The sequence below is a fragment of the Bacillus rossius genome, assembly GCF_032445375.1.
Source record: "Bacillus rossius redtenbacheri isolate Brsri chromosome 9 unlocalized genomic scaffold, Brsri_v3 Brsri_v3_scf9_2, whole genome shotgun sequence".
Lineage (NCBI taxonomy): Eukaryota > Metazoa > Arthropoda > Insecta > Phasmatodea > Bacillidae > Bacillus > Bacillus rossius.
Window position 1 is genome coordinate 886,465 of NW_026962013.1, and position 24,366 is coordinate 910,830.

General features: G+C 40.0%; 1 protein-coding gene across 1 annotated transcript; it reads right to left on the reverse strand.

The window, feature by feature from the left end:
* Window positions 1–670: 670 nt before the first annotated feature.
* Window positions 671–23,350, reverse strand: LOC134542824 (uncharacterized). Its single transcript, XM_063387372.1, has 8 exons — window positions 22,846–23,350; window positions 21,369–21,432; window positions 20,378–20,512; window positions 19,105–19,353; window positions 16,991–17,323; window positions 16,775–16,882; window positions 14,424–14,575; window positions 671–12,434 (listed from the first exon to the last, which is right to left on the reverse strand). The coding sequence occupies exons 1-8, from the start codon at window positions 22,963–22,965 to the stop codon at window positions 11,781–11,783; spliced, it is 1,815 nt and encodes a 604-aa protein (XP_063243442.1). The 5' UTR covers window positions 22,966–23,350; the 3' UTR covers window positions 671–11,780.
* Window positions 23,351–24,366: the final 1,016 nt, after the last annotated feature.

The following is a 24,366-nucleotide window of genomic DNA, read 5'->3' on the forward strand; positions in this document are numbered from 1 at the left end:
GATATTGGTATCGAGTTGAGACCCACAAAACTACACAACGTACGTGAGTGCAAAATGCCAAAGTCAAAATATGAAATACAGTAATTACTACTAAAAGCAGGCATGTAATATGAACAGCTCACTATAAAAGCCAGATCAATCTAAGAAGTATTGAATAAATGGCACTCCTAAATATTCAAGTACATATATATGCCTATTTAATTAGAATGGCAAAATAAAAATGAAGTCCATTGAAACATGTTAAAATATGAAAATTACCCATGTGACAAATTGTACAGTCAACAGCTTTGCAAAATAACAACTCTGGGTCTACTGTCGACAATACTCGAGACATGTCGGCTGTAGGGACCTTCCTCCGAGCAACATTAAAAGACGGAACACTCACATGAAAGATTATCGGAGATGTTGTATCATTGGATACTAAGTTCGAAGTTTGGCAAGAGGTCCCAGAATATTAGTCACATTACATCACAACAAGGATAGTTTCAACACAGTATATTTTGTTTTAATAGTTGTTAGTCACACTTTTAAGACGGCTGCAACAACACAAGCTGAAACATCAAGTACACACTGATTTTCACCAGGGACGTAAGTAACTAGACTAGTTTCCACATGGAGCAAGAACTCATATAAGAACACCCCCCCCCCCCCCACCCATTTTTTTTCCTTCAAACCAATCAAACTAAATCCTATCTCGCAAAAAACCTCATATCGCCAACACACACACACACACATTAATATATAGGTATATTCCCAGATTCCAAATATTTTTTAATCAACTTAGATGGTAAATAAATAGATTTATTTGCAGTCATTTCATTTTTAAAAAATCTCAAGTTGGATAGTACGCGAAAAATACCAGCTCTTAAAGTTTTGACAAATTACATGTATGTATCTTTCAATACAAATAATTCAGTTCATGTGCCCTCCAACATTTGTGTGTTCAAACACTACGCTATTCAAGTATATATCTATAGTAGAAATGTCTACTACTCAAACTGCAGGTATCTGCTACAAATGTTGCATCCCGATATTCTAACTCAACAAAAAAACCATGTGTACATACATCCACTTAACATACCTCTGGTAACTTGAGGGTTAAATCCCTAGCCCATTTTATTACATACATAGTTCATGATGGCTTTGGTGTGTAACTACTGTCTTGTTAATACACAGAATAAAAATAAAAAAAACTATTTTTTTTTAGTTTTAGTTGTGTTTGAAAGCGGGTTTAGGAAAAATTAATTTTTACCAGGGACAAACCACACGGAGGTCATTGCAGCATGAGAATCGAAGACATTTGAAATGCTTAGAGGAAGACGCTTCTCCAGAAGAAATATGTTAGCAGGAAGGGCTTGTATAGCCACTCAGCAGTCTATTACTTGATTTAAATACCACTGTACTGTATATTCATGTTTTTGGTATTCCCGTTACAAATACACTGAGGTTACATAGTCTTGCATGACCTTGGTCCCAAACGTACCGCATCAAAATGGTTATATTTGAAGTGGTACTCATGCTGGTTATTTACAAGCTTACCCTCATTACTAATTTTTTTTTAATAATTCACTTATTTATGCAAAATAACAACAGCTTGATGCAAGAGTAACACGATCATTGACCCTCTGTATTCCCCGCAGCTGCGGAGGTGTGGTTCTGTGACGGCCGTAGTGAAGCGACAGCGCACGGAACAAGATGGACAAGTGTTCACGCCGGCAACAACCAACCTCACAGACTGGAGCAAGCCTTAACGCCTCGCTCGGTCATGCCAACAGACTGGAGAAGAATGAACTGCCAGAGATGACAGATGTGAAGACAACTGGAATAAGGTGGTGGGGAAGAAACAGCAGGAAGACAGAAGATGCTGCGAGCTGGAGAGACCTGTGTTTCCGGTGGACCGGATAAGAACCGTGGGTTACGGCTGGACAATTGGATGCACAAATGAATTCACAAATGATGACAAAGATGACAAAAGGCAAAATAACAACGATGTACAACAATTAAGAGTGGAAAGGATGAGGAAAGAACCATCCACAGTTAAAACTAATTAAAAATTAACAAAAAAATATTTGATCGAATCTGCAGAAGTATAAATAACATAAAATTGGAACAATAATTTTGTATTACTATAAAAATTAAAATGACTTAAAAAGATAGTGCAACATAATTTAACATGTATTAACTATTTTCCCACTTCACATTATAAAATAACAACGGATGTTTTATAGTTTTATAAAGAAATTTTGTTAAGTAATACACCTCAGTAAACAATCATAATTTCTAATCAATTTTTTAAAAAGTTCTCTAACCACATTAGATTTGTTTTTGATTCATTAAAGACTAGCCGCACAGTTAAGGAAAATAAAAATACATACATTCATTTATCACTTACAACTAAAAGTTTTCAACCAGCTTGCCATGATTCGGCAGGTTTCCGTGACGCGGCTCGCGTACAGGTGCTTCCGCGCGGATTCCAGCACTGCGCTGCGCTGCGGGCGCTTATAGTTCACTCAGTTTATCCGTGCAGTCCGTTTACATTTCAGTGGCGTTTCCCGTTTTATAGCTACGTGGCACGACAGCGGGCCCATGTGTACTGGATTCAAAATCGAAACCTGACCTTGATAATGATGCAACAAACAACCAAAATATTACTTCTGCAATATTTTAGTTAATAATTTTCAAAAAGGTTGCAATCAAAATACATGCTAAGGTATAAAATTTCAACATTAAAATATATGAACTAGCTTCATTCCTTTTAAATACTATTTTTAATGATGCTTACAATCTAGATAATTAAATCAAAAATTTTTTTAACATACGTTTTTAAAACTAAAACGTATAAAATAATTTCTCCTACTCCGATAATGATTGTCATGAAAATTTGTGATTGTAAATTTTTAATAGCTATGAAACTGGTACTTAAAGAAAAAAATAAAAAAAAAGTAAAAAAAAGTAAGGGACACTTTAAAAACATGGCTTGCTAAAATAAAATTTTTCTTTCAATTTAATTATTTTCTGCTTTTAGTCCATAAATCGATGACTTTCCACCAAGAAGTTATACAGTATGCGAGTTTCCTTCAGGCTGACGAGAGAACATCAAACTTTGACTCACTGGTTCAGTTTGTACAAAAAATATATATTTCACAGTTAAAGCAAATTAAAGGCCGATTTTCCTTCCAAAGAAATTTATAAATTATTTTTAAAAAGCTGTATGTATTTGCCCTCATGTTTGTTTAATTTTTTTTATTTAAAGGTATATCATTATATCAATAATTAAAAATATTAACTCTAAAAAGTCTGAGAATTTTTATTTTACATTCTAAAAAAATTAAAACAAAGAGAAAATATACCGATTGTATTTTCTCAGGCTGTGAAATTTAGGGTTAAATGTGATAATGAAATTGTATGGAGCATCAAATGTCATAGCTGAAGAATTTACTAAATATTTAGGATAATGTTACATTATGTTTATGAAGTTATTGAAATAACTAAGAGCAGTACATGATGCAGGCACCGCCTGCGAAGTGCAGCATCATGCATCATGCATCCTGCAACAATGTGCCGTTCTGCTCGTAGCCTGATGCGACAATATCGGAGCAAGGACAAACAAAACAAAAAAAAATTGTACTGAAAAGACAAACAGACAACACAGAAACTTAATAATAATGTGGTAAAATAGAAGTACTAATTCTTGATAAAGATAACTTAGTAGTTATTACACTAAATGCATTTAAAATTTTTTAAAACTTTGCTTGATGTAAATGGATTATTAAAAAACATTCATTACACATTGGAAAACAATGTACAAAACAACACACTTTCACATAAAGAGATTGTCTAAAAAAAGTATTTTACTCATGTAAAAAATCAACTTATAGGAGCAGAGGTAGCATACAGCACAACATCAAATAAATTAAGAAATCATACTTATTTAAAAAAAATTCACTAGTACTTTTCTACTTGGCAAATTTTTTTTTAAATAAAGAAAAGATTCTCCATATCACCAACACAAAAAAATTTCTCCCACACTTTGACAATACAAACTTTACATTTTCAAAAATGACTTAACATGATTGAATAGACTTGCAAATATGTATTATTGTGTGAATATTTGTAATTTAAAATACCAAGTTAAATAGTTTATCATCATCATCATTCCATTCAGTTAAAAATATGAAATCGTGCTTAAAAAAATTTAACAGTTGTTTATGAATTGCAGTGACACTGTTGTATATAAACTCATTTGAAAATCAACATTTAAGTTGAAGGGTTAATTTTGTTTGAAAATTGCTGGGCATAACCCAAACCTTTGTCAAGATATAATATGTCTTTAAACCTTGTTATTTAAAATCAGTAAATATTTTGATGAAATATCCTTGTGCACAGCTTTTTTTTTATGTATGCACCAACCAGTACAATACCTTAGTATTAATTAACCAAGCATAATGAGATTAAATTAATATTCAGAAGATCAATTAAATCAGTATTCAGATATTTCACGCATCACACAAAACCACTTGTTAGTTTATCACCATATCTAATTATTGCCAAATTTACAAACCCCACAATACTGCAAATAAACCTCAAGACACTGATCATGCATCGAAGAAACCATCATGAGCAAGTAGTTTCACTGATTGCCTCTAAAATAAAAACTATATACATATACATAATAAAAACATTCAAAGGTCAAGTGGCTAGTTTTGCACTAAACAGGAATTACTATAAACTACCCAAAAATACACGAGATTAGGTTAACAAAGTAAACGTGCCCAATTTTTTTATCTCCTTGTTTACAAATTTAAAAAGTAGAGAGCCAGATAAAGCATGTTACTGACTATACCTTTGCAGTCTGGGAAAATGCACGCATGCATGTATGTATATAAACATAAAAGTTCAAATCTACAAAACTGTTGTCCAGTGCAAAGGCAGCAGTAACATGCAGAGCAAAGAAAATGTCGACTCGTGCAGATACATAACGGTATCTAAGGGCGGGATTCATAGTCGAAGGCTTGTTTGGCGAATAAGTAATACTTTATAAAGTAGTGCTTATTCTTCAAGTAGTACTTATTCCAGCAATGAATTCATAAACCTATACTTGACGAAGTAATACTTGAACAAGCACTACTTATATTGGCCATGCTGTACTTGATGAAGTATCTCAAAAAGTAAAGGATTAATTTTGTGCCAACGTAACGCAAGCAAATATACCGCTGTAAATACATAGTTTACCTGTTTGAAAATAAAAATGACCACGTTTCAAACCATATATGCGATTAAAATAATGAAATTAATACGTAAGATGATATTTATACTTTATTTGATAGTGAACTTGAATAAAATAAATATGAACATGTATTAAAAACAAATTTACAACTACATAAATATGTTTTTAATGTTTGTGTTGTTAAATTATGTTGGCCATCTTGTGTCTGTGAACTATATAGAGGTGTAAAAGTAACGAAAAAAAGTGTACCTGTATGTATTCGTTACTATAACAATTTATACTCGTTATTATCGTATCGTTACGTTACTCGTTACTTCTGATACTGCATATGCTATGATATGTTGCAACAACGAATTGAGTTGTATTGCGTACGCGTACAGTATGACGTCGAGTAAATAATAATAAATAGAATATAAACAATTAACAATATTTGATAATTAACTGTTTTTGTTAACCTAGAAACAATACAATCTCATTAGAGCGGCTTTTTTTATATTATCTCTTTTACACTAAGAACAAAAAAAAAGTGAAAATTCGCGATGATAAAAAACAAAAACATACATATTTCTAATTTGTAAAAAATACTTTCTTACGTTGTTTCTGTTCCAATCTCAAACTTTGTCTACACACACAATACCATTAATAAACAGTAAAAAACTTGGACGACGAATTTCCAAATTATACTTTACTTAATAAACAAACATCGTTCTTTGTAACGTAAATTCATCAAATATGCGCGCGCATGCGTAAAACATACGAAAAATGCGAGTAACGAGATGCAGCCGTGTGTAACGTTTCGTTACTCGTTACTAGATGGCGCACCCGTTACTCAGTACCGAATACATACGGTTTGCTACAGCTCTAGATCTATAAGCGGGTGAAGTTAACCACGTGGTAGCGAAACAACACACTAGCTGCAGAAGAGGTTATGTACGTAACCTGTATTGTTTACAAAACTAAGCTGCAACTATTTGTTTCGTTTCTTTTCCCCAAATTGAATTTGTTTACTCTCTCAATTTTAATTTAATATATGGAAAAATTAACGGGAATTAATACCTTACATAACCTATTCTTACAACAAACAAATCCGTACCAGTATTTGAGTCACCTAGATAGCCGATTTCATGAAGTATTACTTATATCAATGAATAAGCATGGCTTATTTGATTATGAATACTTGCGAAACAAGGCAAACTTATTTCATGACTGTGAATTCGTATTGAGCAGTACTTATTTGATGCAGTGCTTCGTGAAGTATTACTTGAAGTAGTCCTAATAAGCAGTGCTCTTTTTGTTCGCTATGAATTTAATCCCATACTTAAGCATGCATATAAGCAGTACTTTTTTCAAGTATTGCTTATATCACCACTATGAATTCCGCCCTAAGAGTACAGACCTCGACAGGCAGACACACACACATGCACACCTCAACTTTACACACAAATATTTTTAAAAATCAAACAGCAAGAATATTAGAGCATAAACATATTCGGTTTTCATAAAAAAAATCTGAACACAATCAATAAATATCACCTGATTGTAAAATCAGCTCCATACTTACACATTTAAAACATTTCTCAATTGAGACTATAAATAATGTCTAGCGGCTAGTCAAAGGCTGTGTTCAAATATGCAAATTTCTTAAACACAATGGTCAGGTAACCCAGATTATAAATGAAAATACATAGTATTATGTACTTTTTATTTGTATTAAGTTCTTAAACTGCACAAGCTGACCAAATAGTAAATTACTTATTCCACAAGTTTGATTTAGTCACTATATAACACCTGTTATTGGTTTCTTTTGAACTTGCAAATTATGCATAATGATCTAAACAAAAATTGTATTTTAAACCAGTTGATAATGGAAGTTATTAATTTTTTTTTACAATTATTTTGGTGAAATGTACTAATTTACGACTGATGAAATAAATTCTAGTTAGTAACATTGAAGGCATTTAAGAAGGTTGAAGGTGGGGAGGAACGGAGTGGGGGTGTGGAAGTGAGAGAGAGAGACATTGCAAGTAGCAAGTCCCTGGGAACAGGGTCATCGCTAGCACGGTGCCTGGCTGCCTGCTGCGGTACAGGAGCGGAGGTGTGTGATGTGGAAACTCCTCCCAGTTGTGTGGAGTGTACTCACGCCAGCCATGGCGGTACCACGCACATCACGCAAACAGAATAGCAATGCACAATGCCAGAATAAGTGCAACAAAGTCACTTTTAAGCCAATTTCAGAATACTCCACAAACATTTTCTTACGGTTCCCATGAAAAGAATTGTTATTTTTAGAGGGTTACTGTCCGGGGATCAAAGAATCGTAAATTCAGAATCAATTACTTCCGAGCATTCTAATGAGTGTAAAACAAATGAACACCATACAAATCACAAATATTTAAAAGTTATGAACGAACCAATGTGAACACAGCCTCAACTGCGAATACCTAACCAATAACAGTGTCTAGCAATGACCGCTCATTAGCTTATCCCAGCACCAAGCCTGCGGCTGGACTCAAACCCGCTACACAACACTAGCTACATTTGCAACTAGCAAGACTAGATACTATTAAAGTTTCTTTCCTGGTATGTTACATAATTTTTAATGTCTTGATCACACATTTCTGTATTAAGTTAACGTCTAACATAACAATGGAGAGTCATTAACATTATATCATGCATTCTGAAAATAGTCATCATCATAACAGCTTTCATAAAACATTTTGTTGACCTTTAAGAGCACACACTATACATAATTCTGCACGACTTTCCATAAAATTGAGAAATAATTCCAACATGCACATAAATTATCTATCTAAAAACATAATAAAACTATTCATTAACTATGGTATAAAAAAATTTAATAATAAAATAAACAAATATTGTTTTCTTAGATATATCACAAGTTTAAAATCATGTTGCACACCTGTGTTATAGCAATCGGCAGGAAAAAAATTCAATTACAGTAAGAAAATAACCCATGAAATCAATAGCAGACATCAAACACGTGAGATGCAGAGTAACACTGCATTTTCACAAAACAGCAAGAAGCATAGTGATAATGTGTGCTGGCAATTAATTACTAGTCTTCAGATATTGTTTGGATTACTAGAATACAGAGCACAGCTGCACAACAGCAGATACCAAATATGTACTTTCTGAAGGAAAAAAAGTTCTGGATAAAACACTAACATCAGTAAACTTCTAATTAAGTGTTGACGTCGTCCGGGCCTGGGGCCCCCCTTTGAGCCCGATATGCCACCGCCCAAACGCCACCATCTGTTCAAACCTCCCGCTTGTGCTTGTGTTGCTAGCCTGGCAAGAGGGCGCTTAGCTGCAGTGCGCCGCACCCCTAATTGGTATTAATAAATATTGTAATCCTTTTCTTTTCGTCCCCAAAATAGTGTCACGACGGCTATGCATGTGAGTGTCTTTTATTTAACTAATTCATGATGTTTTGTTATTTAATAAGTGCAAGCACGAACAAGGACGCTCCCTAGCGGGCGACGGAGGAACTAGCATGCAACTTCATTTAAACCATTTTCTATCATATAAGTAATTATTACAGACGGTCTGGGTATGGATGTAATGTACTAATTTTTGTAAAAGGATTTATGTATTTTTCAATAGTAACCCGGGGCACGCCTTAGCTAAGTTGTAACGGTAATTGTGTTCGGCGCGAAGGGCGCCATGTTGCCTCCCGCAAGCCATGAGCTCAGCCCAGTCTCTCTCTCCCGCCGGCCGAGGGCGGACGTGTCTGTACCTTGAGGCGGCCACGTGCGTGGTTCGCCTCCTCACCTAATTCGATTCGTGCCTCGGACGTTTTCTAACTGTATCAATGGAGGATCGTGTAAGGACGTGTACCGTGAGTAAATAAAAACCATTTAACTGAGTCTCGTGTTTTGTGTTCGGGGGGCCACGTGGGTCCCTAACCTGGTCAGCGGCGTGTGGGACGCCCTAAGAGCCCACTGCGATAATTAGGAGCGTGCCCGACGCTGAGAGCGGGCTTAGTTAGGGACAGGTGCTGCGTAAAAAAATCAGGAGGGCTAATATCTCGCCGCACACGGGCCACGTAACGCCCTGAGTTAGAGTTATCCAGCCGGGTCTACGTGCCCACTCACGTGGTGGCGCCCATTAATTTCCACCGATATTCCAACCTCAACACCGGTACGCCCTCAGTGTGTTATCAAGCCTTGTCAAAAATGGTGCCTACCCAAACAGAACCAAGAAAAATTCTTCCAGCCTTAACAGAGAAACTTATTTCCATATCTCTACCAAATACTGTAGCAGGGTCGTAGCTTTACAATAATTGCACGTTATTTCTCAGTTTAAATTTCTTGGTTTCAAAGGTTTCAGCACAAAATCGTTTCATTGTTGAGTTCTGTGTACTACATCACGAAGCTACATTAACGAGTTACCGTATTTACCAACAGAGGTGTCACGGAGGGCATCTAACTTTTGTAATCGCTACCTGAAAATTTGATTCTAAGGTTCACAACATACATTTGTTTGTATAGATTCTGTGCACTTCTCAGCTCCGCTAAAGAATACAGCACTGGCATCACCGCCCTTCTGCGATCACTCAACACACTACTATGTGCAACAAGTCCAAGGAGATAACCAAAATGTTTTTACACATGTTTCCCCCTTCCTGACAATTGTACTTTAATAATGTTCGCAGGCTTTCACGGCCATTGTCTGAAGTAGCTTGGCGAATAATTCACCTCAGTAGGTAACTGCTCCCTGGTGACGGCGACTGCAATGTCGACCGAAACGTCAGTGAATTATTCGCCAAGGACGCCGCTACAACCCAGAAGCCAAGCTACTATTGCTCTTCAATTTTCTACCAGTCGCTTTCCCCGAGAGAGGAAAGCTGCTCTAGGGTAGAGGGCAGGTGCACTTGCCACCGCCCACACAGCCTGCTGGCCGGGCGGTGAGGTAAGGGGCAGGAGCTTCACACGCAAGGCTGACACTCCATCGAGTGACCCACACGCAGACTAATACGGTATCCATGTGGGCGGGTACCAGGGGAACCTGGCAAACAGCATGACCGAGTGACCTCGGCAAACGGCAACTGCAAGGTTACCAGTCAACTCTCGTACACAATTAGCTGTGATGCAGGCATCCAGAGAGCAATATAAAACCACAAAAGAGGCTTAGAGCCAATGGGGAAAATTATAGCGTAGAAACATTAGAATTAGAGCTGTTCCGATAAGGATACTGGTGTAGGATATCAGCAGAAATCATCATTGGCCAATACAGTAAAACCCAGTTGTAACGACCCCCCAATGTTTTCAGCGAATAGGACTGTAATAGATGGGGCATAGTATTGAAAATTCTGGACCGAAAAGCCCTCCCCCCTTTCCAAACCGTTACGTCAAAATATGCCATTTTTTCACACCAATTCCGTGTTCAGTTTCCCTGGCACAAAATTTACAAGTTTTAAACTCAATATAAATTTATTTTAATAGCAGATGGCTTCCGAAAAGGAAAGACACAAAAGAAAAGCATTTTGGAACACATACCGTGACCAAAAAAAAACATAACACGATACAACATGTGACACCTGTATCTTTTAACGAGCACAGTCAATTTGACACAGATTTATCAAGGAAAATAAAAGTAATTTTCACTAAAATGTAAATCCGCTAGATGTGGGCTGTTACTACATAGCGTGCTCACGCGAGCGGGCGAGACGAGTAATGTGTGGAAGTACGACGGCGGGAATGCAGTGGAGGCAATTGGCAGCCAGTGTGTTTTTTTTGCTTGGGGAAAATAGGTGAGGTTTTTAATTACACTGTGAAGCAAACTTTTTTTTTGACAATGCATGGGAAAAGATAATTGCTTGAGCTGTCAAAATAAGTATTGCCGGTGGAAGTTAGTCATGGGGCGAATGGGCGGGAATGCAACCTGTCGGTGCGTTGTGTAATATCTTCTCAAGAAACATGCCATAGCATTTCAGGATAATAGTGTGTTTATGTCTTGTACAAAAATTATGTTTTAAATAGGTACTTATAAAACGTGGACAGAAATGATAAATGTTTACAGTAGTATCAGGTATTGGTACTGGAAAAGGCGGTGTCGGAACAGCCCCAATTTGAAAACAGCAGATAAAGAGGGTCTTCTACAAGTACATGACAAACTGAACACCACCACCGACTACTGGACGAGATGACACCACAAGTCCGTCACAGCAAGTGTTCCGTGGTCTGGAACGTGTGGATTTACTCACATGGCAGAGAAAGATATTTCTACTTTGAAAGGTTTAGGACCAGTATTCATTTTATAATTAGCATTAGTACTATGTTATTTATAAGAACACTAGTGTAAGTAGAACAACTTGTTAAGCTAGAATCTTGTTACAAGCTGGTTTAGAGACGGTTAATAAACAATACCCCACCCACCCACCAATTCAAGATTTTTACCTCCAAAAATGACTTGCCCCTCAAATCATTAACTTACTCTAGGCGTAAAACACGTGATGGTCATGCAGAAACATGACATTGTCACAAACAATATAAAAATAGTGCTTGTATGAAGAGCTGTGTGACAGTTGCTATCACAGCTTCATGCTGTCGAAGCGACTGTGGGCCGGCCTCTTGGGGGGCGTGCGACCCTCTTCGACACGGGCCACCTCGCGGACGTTGTCCGGGAAGAAGGGGCTGTGCACGGGGGCCCGGGGCTCCGCCTGCAGCAGGCGGTCCCGGGACGTCTGCGCCTCGTCGCACACCTCGGAGGCCGAGCTCTGGGGGCACAGCGTGCTGTCCGTGTGCTCGCCGGGGGAGCAGCCCACGGTGCTGACCCCCGCCGTCGCCTCGGCGATGGCCGCGGCCAGCCGCCCGCCGTACACTTTGTAGTGGGCGGGGCCTCCCGGGACCTCGGGCCGGGGCAGGGGCAGCACCTTGGCCCGCAGACCGCTGCTGCCGCGACGCAGGTACCGCAGCATGTCGTCCAGCTCGCCCAGCAGGAAGAACCTGCGGAAGGCGACGGCCTCCGGCGGGATGTCGCGCTCGTCGCAGTACGGCAGCACCGCGTTGAAGAACTTCCACGAGGGCACGTCGGGCGACGCAAACTTCTCCTTCAGGAAGTTGAACGCGATGTTCTCCACGTTGCTGTAGATGGTGTCTCGCAGGGTGGTGTGCTGGAGCGGTGACGACACCACCATCACGAAGTCTGCGCGGTTGTAGGCCTTGTTGTACCACGTGAACGACTCCTGAGAACACACCTCAGCTCTAGTACCACACAACAACCTTTTAGAAATTTTAAGTTAAGAAGTTTTACTTATCATAAGGCAAATAATTCTTGACTAACAAATAAGTTTTCTTAGCTTGTAACTCTAAATGGCCCCTTCAAATCTTATCAGATGTTTTTTGTAAACGAAATAACTTAAATGCAACGTTTCAAATATCTGGTCTTTTGTTAGAGGTATTTGTCTAATTTTGAAAATAGGATTACATTTTTTTTTAACCAAAAACAGAGTATTTACGTCACTGTTGCTGTTTTTATGGCGCTATATTTTTAGAACACACAACCATCACTGGGATGCATGGGTAGTCTAGGCTTGTAGTCACCATAGCAAGGTAACTCGCAATTCACAATACTTAGTCCAAGAAATAAATAGTACTATAAGTAACCACATAGTGTCTCTTGGAGTCAAATAAATTCAGGGTATAATACAACAAAACAAATGTGTAATATCGGCGAAACAAAATGATGCAACAGCACTAAACAGAGGGGAGGAAGGGACGAGGGGGAAAATGGAATAGGAGGAGGGGAGGAGTGGAGGGAGAGTGGAAGGAGTGGAGGGAGGAAGGAGTGGAGGGGGAGGAGGGGGAGGAAGGAGTGGAGGGAGGGACAAAGGACTGGAGGAAGGGAGGAGTGGAGGAAGGGTGAAGGGAAGGGGGGGAGGGGAGAAGGGAGGAGTGGAGGAAGGGAGGAAGATGTGGAGGGAGGGAGGAGAGGAGGGAGGGAGGAGGGGAGGGAGGGAGGAGGGGAGGAAGGGTGAAGGGAAGGGGGGGAGGGGAGAAGGGAGGAGTGGAGGAAGGGAGGAAGATGTGGAGGGAGGGAGGAGAGGAGGGAGGGAGGAGGGGAGGGAGGAAGGAGTGGAAGGGGAGGAGGGGGAGGAAGGAGTGGAGGGAGGGACAAAGGAGTGGAGGAAGGGAGGAGTGGAGGAAGGGTGAAGGGAAGGGGGGGAGGGGAGAAGGGAGGAGTGGAGGAAGGGAGGAAGATGTGGAGGGAGGGAGGAGAGGAGGGAGGGAGGAGGGGAGGGAGGGAGGAGGGGAGGAAGGGAGGAGGGGAGGAGGGGAGGAAGGGAGGAGGGGAGGAAGATGTGGTGGGAGGGAGGAGTGGAGGGAGGAAGGAGTGGAAGGGGAGGATAGAGTGGAAGGAGTGGAGGGAGGAAGGAAGGGAGGAAGGGAATGGGGGAGGGGAGAAGGGAGGAGTGGAGGGATGAGTGTAGGGAGGGATGAAGGGAGGGGAGAAGGGAGGAGGGGAGGAAGGGAGGATTGGAGGGAGGAAGGGAGGAAGGAGTGGAGGGAGGAAGGGGAGGAAGGGAGGAGGGGAGGTGAGGAGGAGGGGATGGAGGGAGGAAGGGAGGAGGGGAGGAAGGGAGGAGGGGAGGAAGATGTGGAGGGAGGAGTGGAGGGAGGAAGGGGAGGAAGGAGTGGAAGGGGAGGATAGAGTGGAAGGAGTGAAGGGAGGAAGGGAATGGGGGAGGGGAGAAGGGAGGATTAGAGGGAGGAAGGGAGGAAGGAGTGGAGGGAGGAAGGGGAGGAAGGGAGGAAGGGAGGAGGGGAGGTGAGGAGGAGGGGATGGAGGGAGGAAGGGAGGAGGGGAGGAGGGGAGGAAGGGAGGAGGGGAGGAAGATGTGGAGGGAGGAGTGGAGGGAGGAAGGGGAGGAAGGAGTGGAAGGGGAGGATAGAGTGGAAGGAGTGAAGGGAGGAAGGGAATGGGGGAGGGGAGAAGGGAGGAGTGGAGGGAGGGAGGGAGGAGTGGAGGGAGGAAGGAGTGGAAGGGGAGGATAGAGTGGAAGGAGTGGAGGGAGGAAGGAAGGGAGGAAGGGAATGGGGGAGGGGAGAAGGGAGGAGTGGAGGGAGGGAGGATTGGAGGGAGGAAGGGAGGAAGGAGTGGAGGGAGGAAGGGGAGGAAGGGAGGAAGGGAGGAGGGGAGGAGAGGAGGAGGGGAGAAAGGGAGGAAGACTCGCCTTGGCGTCGTCGTTGGGAATGTCGATGTCATGCAGCAGCGCCTCCACCTCGCAGAAGGTGCGCAGATACACGGCCAGCTCCTTCACCACACGCACGTGAGCCTTGTGCGTGGGCACGTACACCATCAGCACGATGGGCGGCGGCTTCACATCTGCCACACACGCACGCCCACAGCTCCAGTCTCCAGTTTGTAAACACCGAGTCCCAAATACAATTGTGCCCGTTCACTTCAAAGTTTAATTTGTTTCAAACTTCCAATCCATTAATCTACAAGTTTTAATTTCTATTCAGACTTACAGCGGTAACATATACACACAGCCAAAATTGGTGAATTAACTAGTAGGAATTATGGAAGGTTGTTTTTAAGGGTAAATAGAGGAACACCTGAAGTTTTCAGAAACACAATATTTGGAATTTCATAATTTTTTTAAAAGGGAAAGCTGTGACCCTTACAATTTAAATTAGTAAAATTTAATGCAATATAATGTATTATTTTCATTTTGAAGGATATAATTTTGTCCCAAACTAGCAGTAAGAACTACATTACTGTACATATGTATTAACAGATCTCTGTTATCCATGGATTCAGTCATTGATTATGCATGTCCCTATTTATAAATATTGATAGTTAGGGACACCTGAAAATTGTGAATAAAAATGAGGTATTTCGTCATTATAAACAGGTAAAAGCGGTATAAAAATTCGTTAAAAAAACTGAAAAGCGGTGTTAAAAATCGGCAAAAAAAATTACCGGCAAATAATATTATTTTTTAAAATTATTTTTCCATTGAATTTCCTATACAAATATGCATATATACACTTTATTAACTTTAGAATAGCATATTAAAACTAATTACCTTAGCATATAATATATAATGCATTTATATGCAAGCCACTTAATGCATATACCTTGCAATAAATTTTAAAAATATATATCTATAGATATATTTATATTGATAATTTATTTAAAATGTACAACAATGTTGTATGCTTGAAATGGTTGGCCTGAAGTATCAGACTGCAGTTACAGGAATCAAGTCTTTTCGCAGCCACTCCACACTATATACAATACTTGTGCAATACTTGCACATCATAATTTTATTTCCTTCATCAAAAATAATAAAGCCATCACTTTTAAATTCCTTTACACGTTTTTGGCATGTTGAACTAACCAACAATTAATTACTTCTAAGAAAATTTTTTTTTTAATTTCAGGACTTAATGTATTCCATTCATTGTAAATACTGAACATTTTCAGAATGGCGCCATTTTGGAATAGTGGCGATATTGCCTTTAAAAAACATTGTGCTGTATTGGATGGATAACTTACAGTTCAAATAGAAACCACAAGCACAACCTGAAATCTTCCGAAGTTAAACGTTATCTTAGGTTAGGTTGGCGTTATTTAAAATACTTAATGACCGTAAAATAAAAATTTTTTAATCCTATAATTATGGTGCTTTTTTACTTGCGATCGGAAAACTTCGGAACTGTTCGGGTGAGCGGCTTTCTACATTTGGATAAACACATCTATGCATAGAAAGAGTCTGTGACTCTTTGGTCAAATTTGCAGTATCAACAAAGATGATGATGCGTGACTTCGTTAATAAAATATATTACCACGATCGTTTCTACGGATGGTTCTATTTAATTTTTTTCCGACAGCTTTATATATACGACAAGTTATCTGAGGTTAGAAAAAATTTATATTATAAATTGGTAACGTTGCTGCGGGAAAAAAAAATACCGTTTGGATTCCAATCCACATCCCTTACAGCATGAATTAATGAGAATACAAGTTTAATACTCTACTCACGTCAGATTTTTAAGGATTGTTGAAATTTCTTGCCGTGTTTACAGTTATAAAACGTATTGCATATTATTTTCGTAGTAAGGTGGTACAAGTTGGCACTGTCTATGTTGTATTGAACAAAGGAGTTAAAAAAATATTTTTTTTGCGTTTTTCGCGTGTTTTATCGTGAATTGTCAAAAAAGGCGAATTTCGTGGGAAAATCAGATTTAATGAATATTTCGCGTTTTTCGTCATTTTTTCGCGATCGCGAAAATTGCATGGCCCTATTGATAGTACATATCTGTCTAACACATATTTATATTAGTGAAGAGCAAAATTTGTGATTTAAAAATAAACAAACATAATCCCCGCAGATTGAAAGGAATTACTTTATCAAGATAAAGATGACTAAGGTTACATTCTAAAACGACAATAAAATTCAACTGGAATAAATATGTTGAATCTCTAATTTTTATAGGTGTTGAAGTCAGAGATAATCTGTAGACTCCAATCCGCTGCGAATGCACAGGGCACAGCCAGAAGGATCACGGGACACACCTGTAGTCGGCCGATCCAGCCACTTCTTCAGCACGTGCAGGGCACACAGCACCATGGGGATCAGCACGGAGCAGCCCACCACGGCTATCAGGAACAAGCGCGAGTTCCCTGCGGGCAGAAACCGCGCTTACAGCCGTCCCCTGGTCACTCAGTTCGTACTGCTGCGAGAAGCATGCCTTCGCAATACTAACATCTCCTGCCGGAGTGCGGCCGTACCTTTGATCTTGATGGTGGGGGAGAAGGAGAGGCGACAGCCGGCGCGGCCGCACGCCGGGTGGATGGCCCTCACGCCGAAGCGGTAGGCCCCCGGCGCGGAGCCCACGTCGCGCTGCAGCTGCAGGGGCTGGCCGGCCGCCACCTGCCCCAGGGGGAGCACCTCTTCGGGCCCGCCGGAGCTGGCGTTGAAGTGCAGCGCCAGCTCGTAGCCGCTCACGAGGCGGGCGGCTCCCAGCTCGGGGGGCGGCGCCGTCCAGTGCACCACCAGGCGCGGCGCCTCCGTCACGTCCACGTACACGAACAGCGGCCACTCCGCCAGCTTCACGAACTCCGCTGCCAACACCACACTCGCTGCTGCGCTTACACACCTCGCCATTGTCACCATGCAGGAAAACACATACATCTATCATACAATGTTCTGGACAAAACTGTACTTTCAAATGAACGCAGTAAAAAAACACATTTATAATTATAAATTGCGTAAAGACAATAACGTCTCTAAATTAAAAAGTAAAATGTTTGTACCAGCACACTCCCGATTATCCGCGAAATCAAGTGGCAGGGCCCCCTGCGGAAAGCAAAAATCTCGGATAATCTGCAAAAGAGCCGAAAATGGGAAACGAAAAAGGAAACATTAATTTCAACTTGAAAATCTAAAAATTTATGTACAGTAAAAGTTACAATTAACAGCACAAATTTTTAAATAATGCTAAAATTTTAGTATTTTACTGAATAATTAACATACAATACATTTCAGTAATGTAAACATAAAAGTGCTCAACCATACGACTAGAAACAAAGCGCGACAGAGACAAAAATAGCAATGCATGCCAGCCTACTGAGTGAGTTCCGAGAAGGCCTGTGGCGTTTTACTGTATACTGCACACAATACACTCGTCAGTAAAGTTCAAATTTGCTCACTTATAATAAAATACAGATTTACATAAGTGCTGTATTTTTTCATAGCATGCGCTGATAATAGGGAGTTTACTGTACCTAAAAACCTACTACATTTCGTATCGTATCTGAGTGTATAGCACAGTGAATTTTATGTAAAGTATAAACATAGAGGTTTCATCATGTAGGTAGCATAAGTTTGGAAGAAAAGTTACAAAGGGCAGGCCACAAAGACAGCGTGTGTAGGAATGGATACAAATGCTATTTAAATTTCTATATCTACCTACAATTCATCCCAACTCCGCGAGTTATTGACAATGATCATGTCACAAGTGGGCACGGTCCTTATGGAAATTGTGACGGTAATGAAACACAAAGAAAAATGCATTTACTTTCCTTGTTCGAGATGGAAGTGAGATGGCAACAAGATTTACAATCCAAAAATTACATAACTATTATTTTGCACACAACATGAACAAAGGATGCTGAATGGAACTATAATAATAATAAAAAAAAAACATTTAATATTATTGAGGTATCACAGATTCACACAGCACATCAAATAAATCAGCAATGTAGCTGACACTGATCTCCCTGCCAGACTACTACCTTCCACCACCGCTGTCACGGCCAAGCTTCTCATCTACCATCTAAATGTGAAACAAAAATATTTCCATAGCTCTAATTCTTTACTTGTATTAACATAACTAACCTAAATATTTTACAAAATACCCTTGAAACCTGTAAATGCAATATGAACTTTAATTAGATATACATTATTACTTTACTTCAAGTTAGCACTCTGTTCGAGTGTGTTAAGGTCCCCGCCCGCCCACCCGGGCACACACGCGGTGCGCAGAGCTTCAGGAAAAACAACGCGATTCCAAAACTACTCAAGATATGAGAGTAGGGTCTGCTTATGAAAAGCATTCAAGAGTTCGCTTACGGCCGAAAAGTACTTTTGATTCCGGATTAAGTTTTTAAACTGTATTTTTATAAGAGTTAAAAGGGCTAAAACGCATGTTTTCAGAGTAATTTTTAGGCATAAAACAACCATTAGGTACAGAGTTTTCAATGCACTTAAGGGACTTGTATTACACCCTTATCTTCATCTCTCGGCCATATAACGTTACAGTCACTGCTCAAGAAGACGGCGCGCCAGTCCAGGGGAGAGAGCGCCGCTTGCCGACACATGCACAGCCGGGCGGAGGACTCACGCCGCGTCACGTAGCGGGGCACCTCCAGCAGGAACTGGCGGTGCTCGCGAAGGCCCCCCGCGTCGCTCGCCTCGTACTCGAAGCCGTAGTACTGGTCCTCATAGTCCTCCTCCTCCGCCACGGCCCAGGGGCAGTCGTAGTACAGTCGCTGCCCCTCCGGCACCTCCCCCCGCAGGTCGAACTGCCGGCACAGGTTCTTGTGCTGCTGCGAGTCGTTGCGCTTGCTCAGCTTGAACCTCATGCGCAGCGCTGCACGGCACACACACAGGGGCACGTGCCATCCGCTTCACATCGTGCCGACTTACGACTTACGAGTACACAACACTTAAAAACAGTACAGCCTGGCTCTCAATGCTGTCTTAGATCGCACAGATACAATTCCAAGAAAAAAATTTTTTACAACCATATTTTAAATGAAATCTCTCAATATTCGCTACATCTGTACCACATACATACTACGTAACATTAATTAAAGCAACTTATCAAGACGAGAAAATGCTTTCATTAGTTGAAAGTAATTTCAAATGTTGGCATGTGCTTCACCCCAACTGTATCTTTGCATTTTCGAGTTTTTAAAGATTTTTTTCTATACACATATATTTTTTTTTTTTACAAAATAAAATTTTTTACACTTGATGATATCAATTATTTCCTATACACACAGAATAAGAAGATACTGTATATCATTGTAGTATAAGTAGATTTGTCGGTTTTCCAATAATGGTTAGTTCTGATTTAGCAAAAAAATAATAATGTCTTACTGGAAGTAGGCCTACTATTTTTTGGCAGCTATAGCGGGAGAGCTCTACCACAAACTGGGTCACTCTGGACCAAGCAACCCCCTGCACATAAGGGAATACTTATTCTAAAAATAGACAAGGATTTTCTTGTTGACTTAAGTCTCCCGGTTCAAAAATCTGATTCAGTACTACCTTTAAGAACAAAATATATATATTTTTTTATTACATTTTTTTTCTTCTGCAACCAAGTCCAACATTACTCCTCATTTTCACCAAAATTTTCTATTAAAACACCTAGTTTAAAATTAGGATCAGTAAAAAATCAGATGAAAATACTAAGAAATACTATAATCACAAAATTATAATTATAATGACTAAACAAATAGTCATGAAAGTTGTGGAAAAGTAAATGAAATTTTTTTTTAGTCAAGTCATCATCTAGTCAATTGTGAAGACAAAAAAATGAAATAATTGGAGGTGTTGAACGTAGTCCCAGTTGCTCGGACGGGCGGGTCGCGGGGCGCGGCACTCACTGTTCCACTTGATGCGCAGGAAGGACACGTTGAACGCGGCCCAGACGTAGGTGGCGCGAGTGCGCACGTACGTCTCCAGCTGCACCGTGCCCAGCTGCCGGTCCGGGGCGCCAGAGAACACCCACTCCTCGCAGTCTGCACAACACCACGTGGCCGCTTCTTCAACCAGGTCGCCAGTGGCCGGTTTACACATTTACAAGGTACAGGCTGTTAAGTTCTTGCCGCCCTTGCCTCTACAATTTTCATGTCCCAGATTATTTTTACAATCCAACAATTCCGTTGAAATTGCACGTAAAATAATAACTAATTTAAACGCAGAGGCAGATTACTGGTTTGGGGGGGGGGGGGGGGGGGTCGAAGAAGCTGTTTTACTCCAGAAAATGGAAGTTTGCTACACGGATTCACGGAATGTACAATGACAAGGGAGAGGGGAAAGTCATCGGCAAAATTTGTTGCAGACATCTGTAAAACATCAGAAAACAGAAAACAGTCATGCAGAAATCTTTTTGATTTCTATGAGGTAAAAAAATTTGCCGCCCCAAAAATCTGCCGCCCTAGGCTCAAGCCTACTCAGCCTGCTGGTAAATCCGCCACTGTAGGTGGCAGTGTTTCATACAGAGACAATCCACCACTTTCACTCCAACGCTCGCCAAACTCCCACTTGCCTCAACCCTGGCTCAGCTGGGACTCCTGACGGTGCATTTTAACAGAGGCCCTCTTGGCAAAATGAAAATCTCTTTCCTTGCACCCAATTTCTCTTTAATCAATATGAAATACCTTTTTTTTAAATGTTAAAATGATTTCAATATAGTGCAAAAACATTTTATGTAGACCAGACTTCTGGTAAACACTCTTTTTTATCACAACAAATTACAAGAGATTGATATAATCTAAATAAATGTTGTTAGTAATGTGTACCACTGAGCATTAGCTGTTACCACCCGTGCAGTTATTTGCAACACGTCTACATGAGCGACGAGGCAACACTCACCCTCCGTGTGGCTGGGGAAGTACTTCACCAGGCAGTCGGCCTCCGCGGCGCTGGCGCTGACCAGCTGCGGAACCAGTCACAACTGACAACTGACACACACGGCCCCCGGCCAACACACACGCACGCTCAGTTCACTGCATCGGTACAACCACGGCAAACTAGGTTTTCATGTTTTAACAATTTACTAACAGATCATCCAGAAAAAAATTTCAAAAAAATATCTGATAATGTATTTCTTACTTTGACATTTCTAATCTTGCAACATCATTATTTTCCAGTAGAGTGTTCTCAATAGGTAATGATATCCCCCATAGTGAATAAATTAAACAAGAAGTTTGCATGTTTTGAGCAGCTGTGTTGTTGCAAAGGTGACGAATTACACGTTTCTTGTATTTCTTTAAATTGTGGATTGTTTTATTTCATTAATATATTTTTACAAAGTTAGATTTGCATGTGCGTTGCCAATTAGTAATACCGCTGATTTCCCCACAAACCCCCCCCCCCCCCCCCCCCCCCCTTTAACTTAATATTCACAATAATTCTTGAACTAGTGGGGAATTAAGACATTGCTATCATTGCTATATGTTTTTTCTGCTGTTAATTTTTAAACTTAAGACATTCTTTACTGTTTACAAGGCACAAATCCTTAAAACTTGGTAGAAAAACTGTCAACTAAATGAATGTGGATTTAAATATTTTATCAAATATTTTTAATTTGGGTGATTGAATCCAACCAAACATTTACTTCCGTTACAATCACCTAAATGTGTTTGTACGTAAAAATTAAATTTTATATTTATATTTTTTCTAAACCATCTAACATTTAATTTTATTCCTTACTGTACCTAGTTTAAATATTTGTTTACTAATTTAGATGGTGACAATTACTCAAATTTTATCCACTGTTTAATATTACATTATCCTATTCTCTATTATTACGGAATCTTTCTTCTGTCACCCAAATTATTAAAGTAGTTTTAATGTACAACTCAAAGCAAACAAAATTTAGCCGCCTGTTGACTGCACCAAAGATGAAAGTTGGCCATTGCAACCGTAGCGTCACAGCACGTAGCATCATGGCAGGCCAGAGTAGCGACATCGCGTCCAATCAGCTTCCAGAACTGGGAGCAGCAGGTAGCGTAGTGTCCGAGAACCTTCCAATTGGAGCGGGCCTTTAACCAAGCTCATTTCTGGATAGTAGCTTAAAATATACCAATTTTATTGAGATGCTGAATGGTTGGTAATGTGAATTAATCAGTGACCAATAAATACTGCATTACATCATTCTTTAAATTACTATGCTCTAAGTACACCCATAACATTGTGTTTCTAGTATAAGATAATCTAATTTTAAAAAAAAGGAAATCAGTTTTTGTTTCGCACTAGATGTTGTTTAAAACGTTAAACACACTGCACCAAAGACAAAGAATAGCGCAACGAACACATAATACAATTAAATATGGTATGAGAAACAAACCTGAGATCGACAGGATACATCACTGTCTTCGCACAAACCACTGGAGTGATTCCTGCTTAGGCTGTACCGCACCAGATTCAAACACAAAAAGATAGTCAACACCCGTAAAAGGTAATTCATTATATCAATCAACTTAAGAAGGTGAATCGAAAAGTTGTCACGCTGTTACATTGCTCACACTTAGCCTCACATTAAACACCATTTACCATAAAATATGCTATAAAAATAATATGGCAACAACAAAGGCTGGGAACACTGACTTTCCATTTAAACAATCGTTCTACATTGCACCCTAAATACGAGCAACTCTTGAAGGAACCCTCGTTGCAGCAATATATTCCCCGAAAACTGTCAACATTTATTCATCTTCTATCATATGGATCATGCTATATATTAGAGCATATGATCGACGGATCATTGATCACATCAAATAAGCATATTGAAATATATAAACAAACGATCAAAGTATACACAACCATAGTGTACAACACTTCAAACATCCTTTCTTATCCCCAAACCATAAAAGATGGAATCTTTCGGAAACGGCAGAATAAACAACCATAATCACTTTTTAACGTCGCCATTGCCATATTGTTCCACCCAAATAATTTGCTGATATGGTGCTTGATTGTGTTTGATACTCTGTAGTTAAAAACAGTTTCTTTTGCATATATATTTTTTTAATTTAACACAAACGCAAAATTTTTTTAGCAGTTCATCTAATCACTTTAATGTAAATGCGAAAATATAATGTAAACAATTTAAACATTCTAAATATTTATGAATAAGAACATAAAAAATAACTTAGGGAAACAAAAATAAGTTTCTGCAAAATCGAAAGTTTAAAAAAGGACTTAATTGAAATACAAATTAATTATATCATTATTACAGAATATATATATTGACGTCGACCCAAGTGTCTCCCCGGCTCCTTCAGGCTGTTATGCCTCGCCAGCGCCATCTCTTGAGTGTGTTGTGCGATGCAAGTAAGAGTGACGTGCGACGTTTTGTTTCCATACAGGATTTGACATATTATTTAATTGTAAATATATTTTTGTTTTACGTTTTTTGTATATATTTTGCTTATATTTTATTATAATTAATTTTGTATTGAAGGGTTATGTATTTGTATAAGTTTTAATTGTTCACGGGGCGCCAAGGCCGTAGCTTCCGCCTGTGACCAATCAGCGTGTTCCGTGGGCTCGCGGAGAAGGGGGGTGATGCGGGCGCTCAGGCGCGGCAGGGCAGTGGGAGGGCAGTCGTGGACCCGGCAAGAGAGGCGACAGACGTGTTGGTGATGCCACTCCGGGACGGTGAGAAAAACGGGCGCAGTATTAACAGTGGTTCTAGACTTTGCCGTGCGGAGACGTTTTTTTAACTTTGCAGTCACGCTTGTTAATTTGCTATTCAGTCGCGAGTTCACATCGTATTATTTTCACGTATGTGTGTTCTGCTCGCAATTCTGGCGAGTCGCGGTTCATTTTTGCAAACTGGTCATTCGCCGTCATAAATTCTGTGCTT

Coding starts and splice junctions, on each gene's coding strand:
- LOC134542824 (XM_063387372.1), bottom strand. CDS start 22,965: ATGAATTACCTTTTACGGGTGTTGACTATCTTTTTGTGTTTGAATCTG. Junction 21,433..22,845: donor ATGTATCCTGTCGATCTCAG/GTTTGTTTCTCA, acceptor CTGGTTCCGCAG/CTGGTCAGCGCCAGCGCCGC. Junction 14,576..16,774: donor GCTGGATCGGCCGACTACAG/GTGTGTCCCGTG, acceptor CGTGTGTGGCAG/ATGTGAAGCCGCCGCCCATC.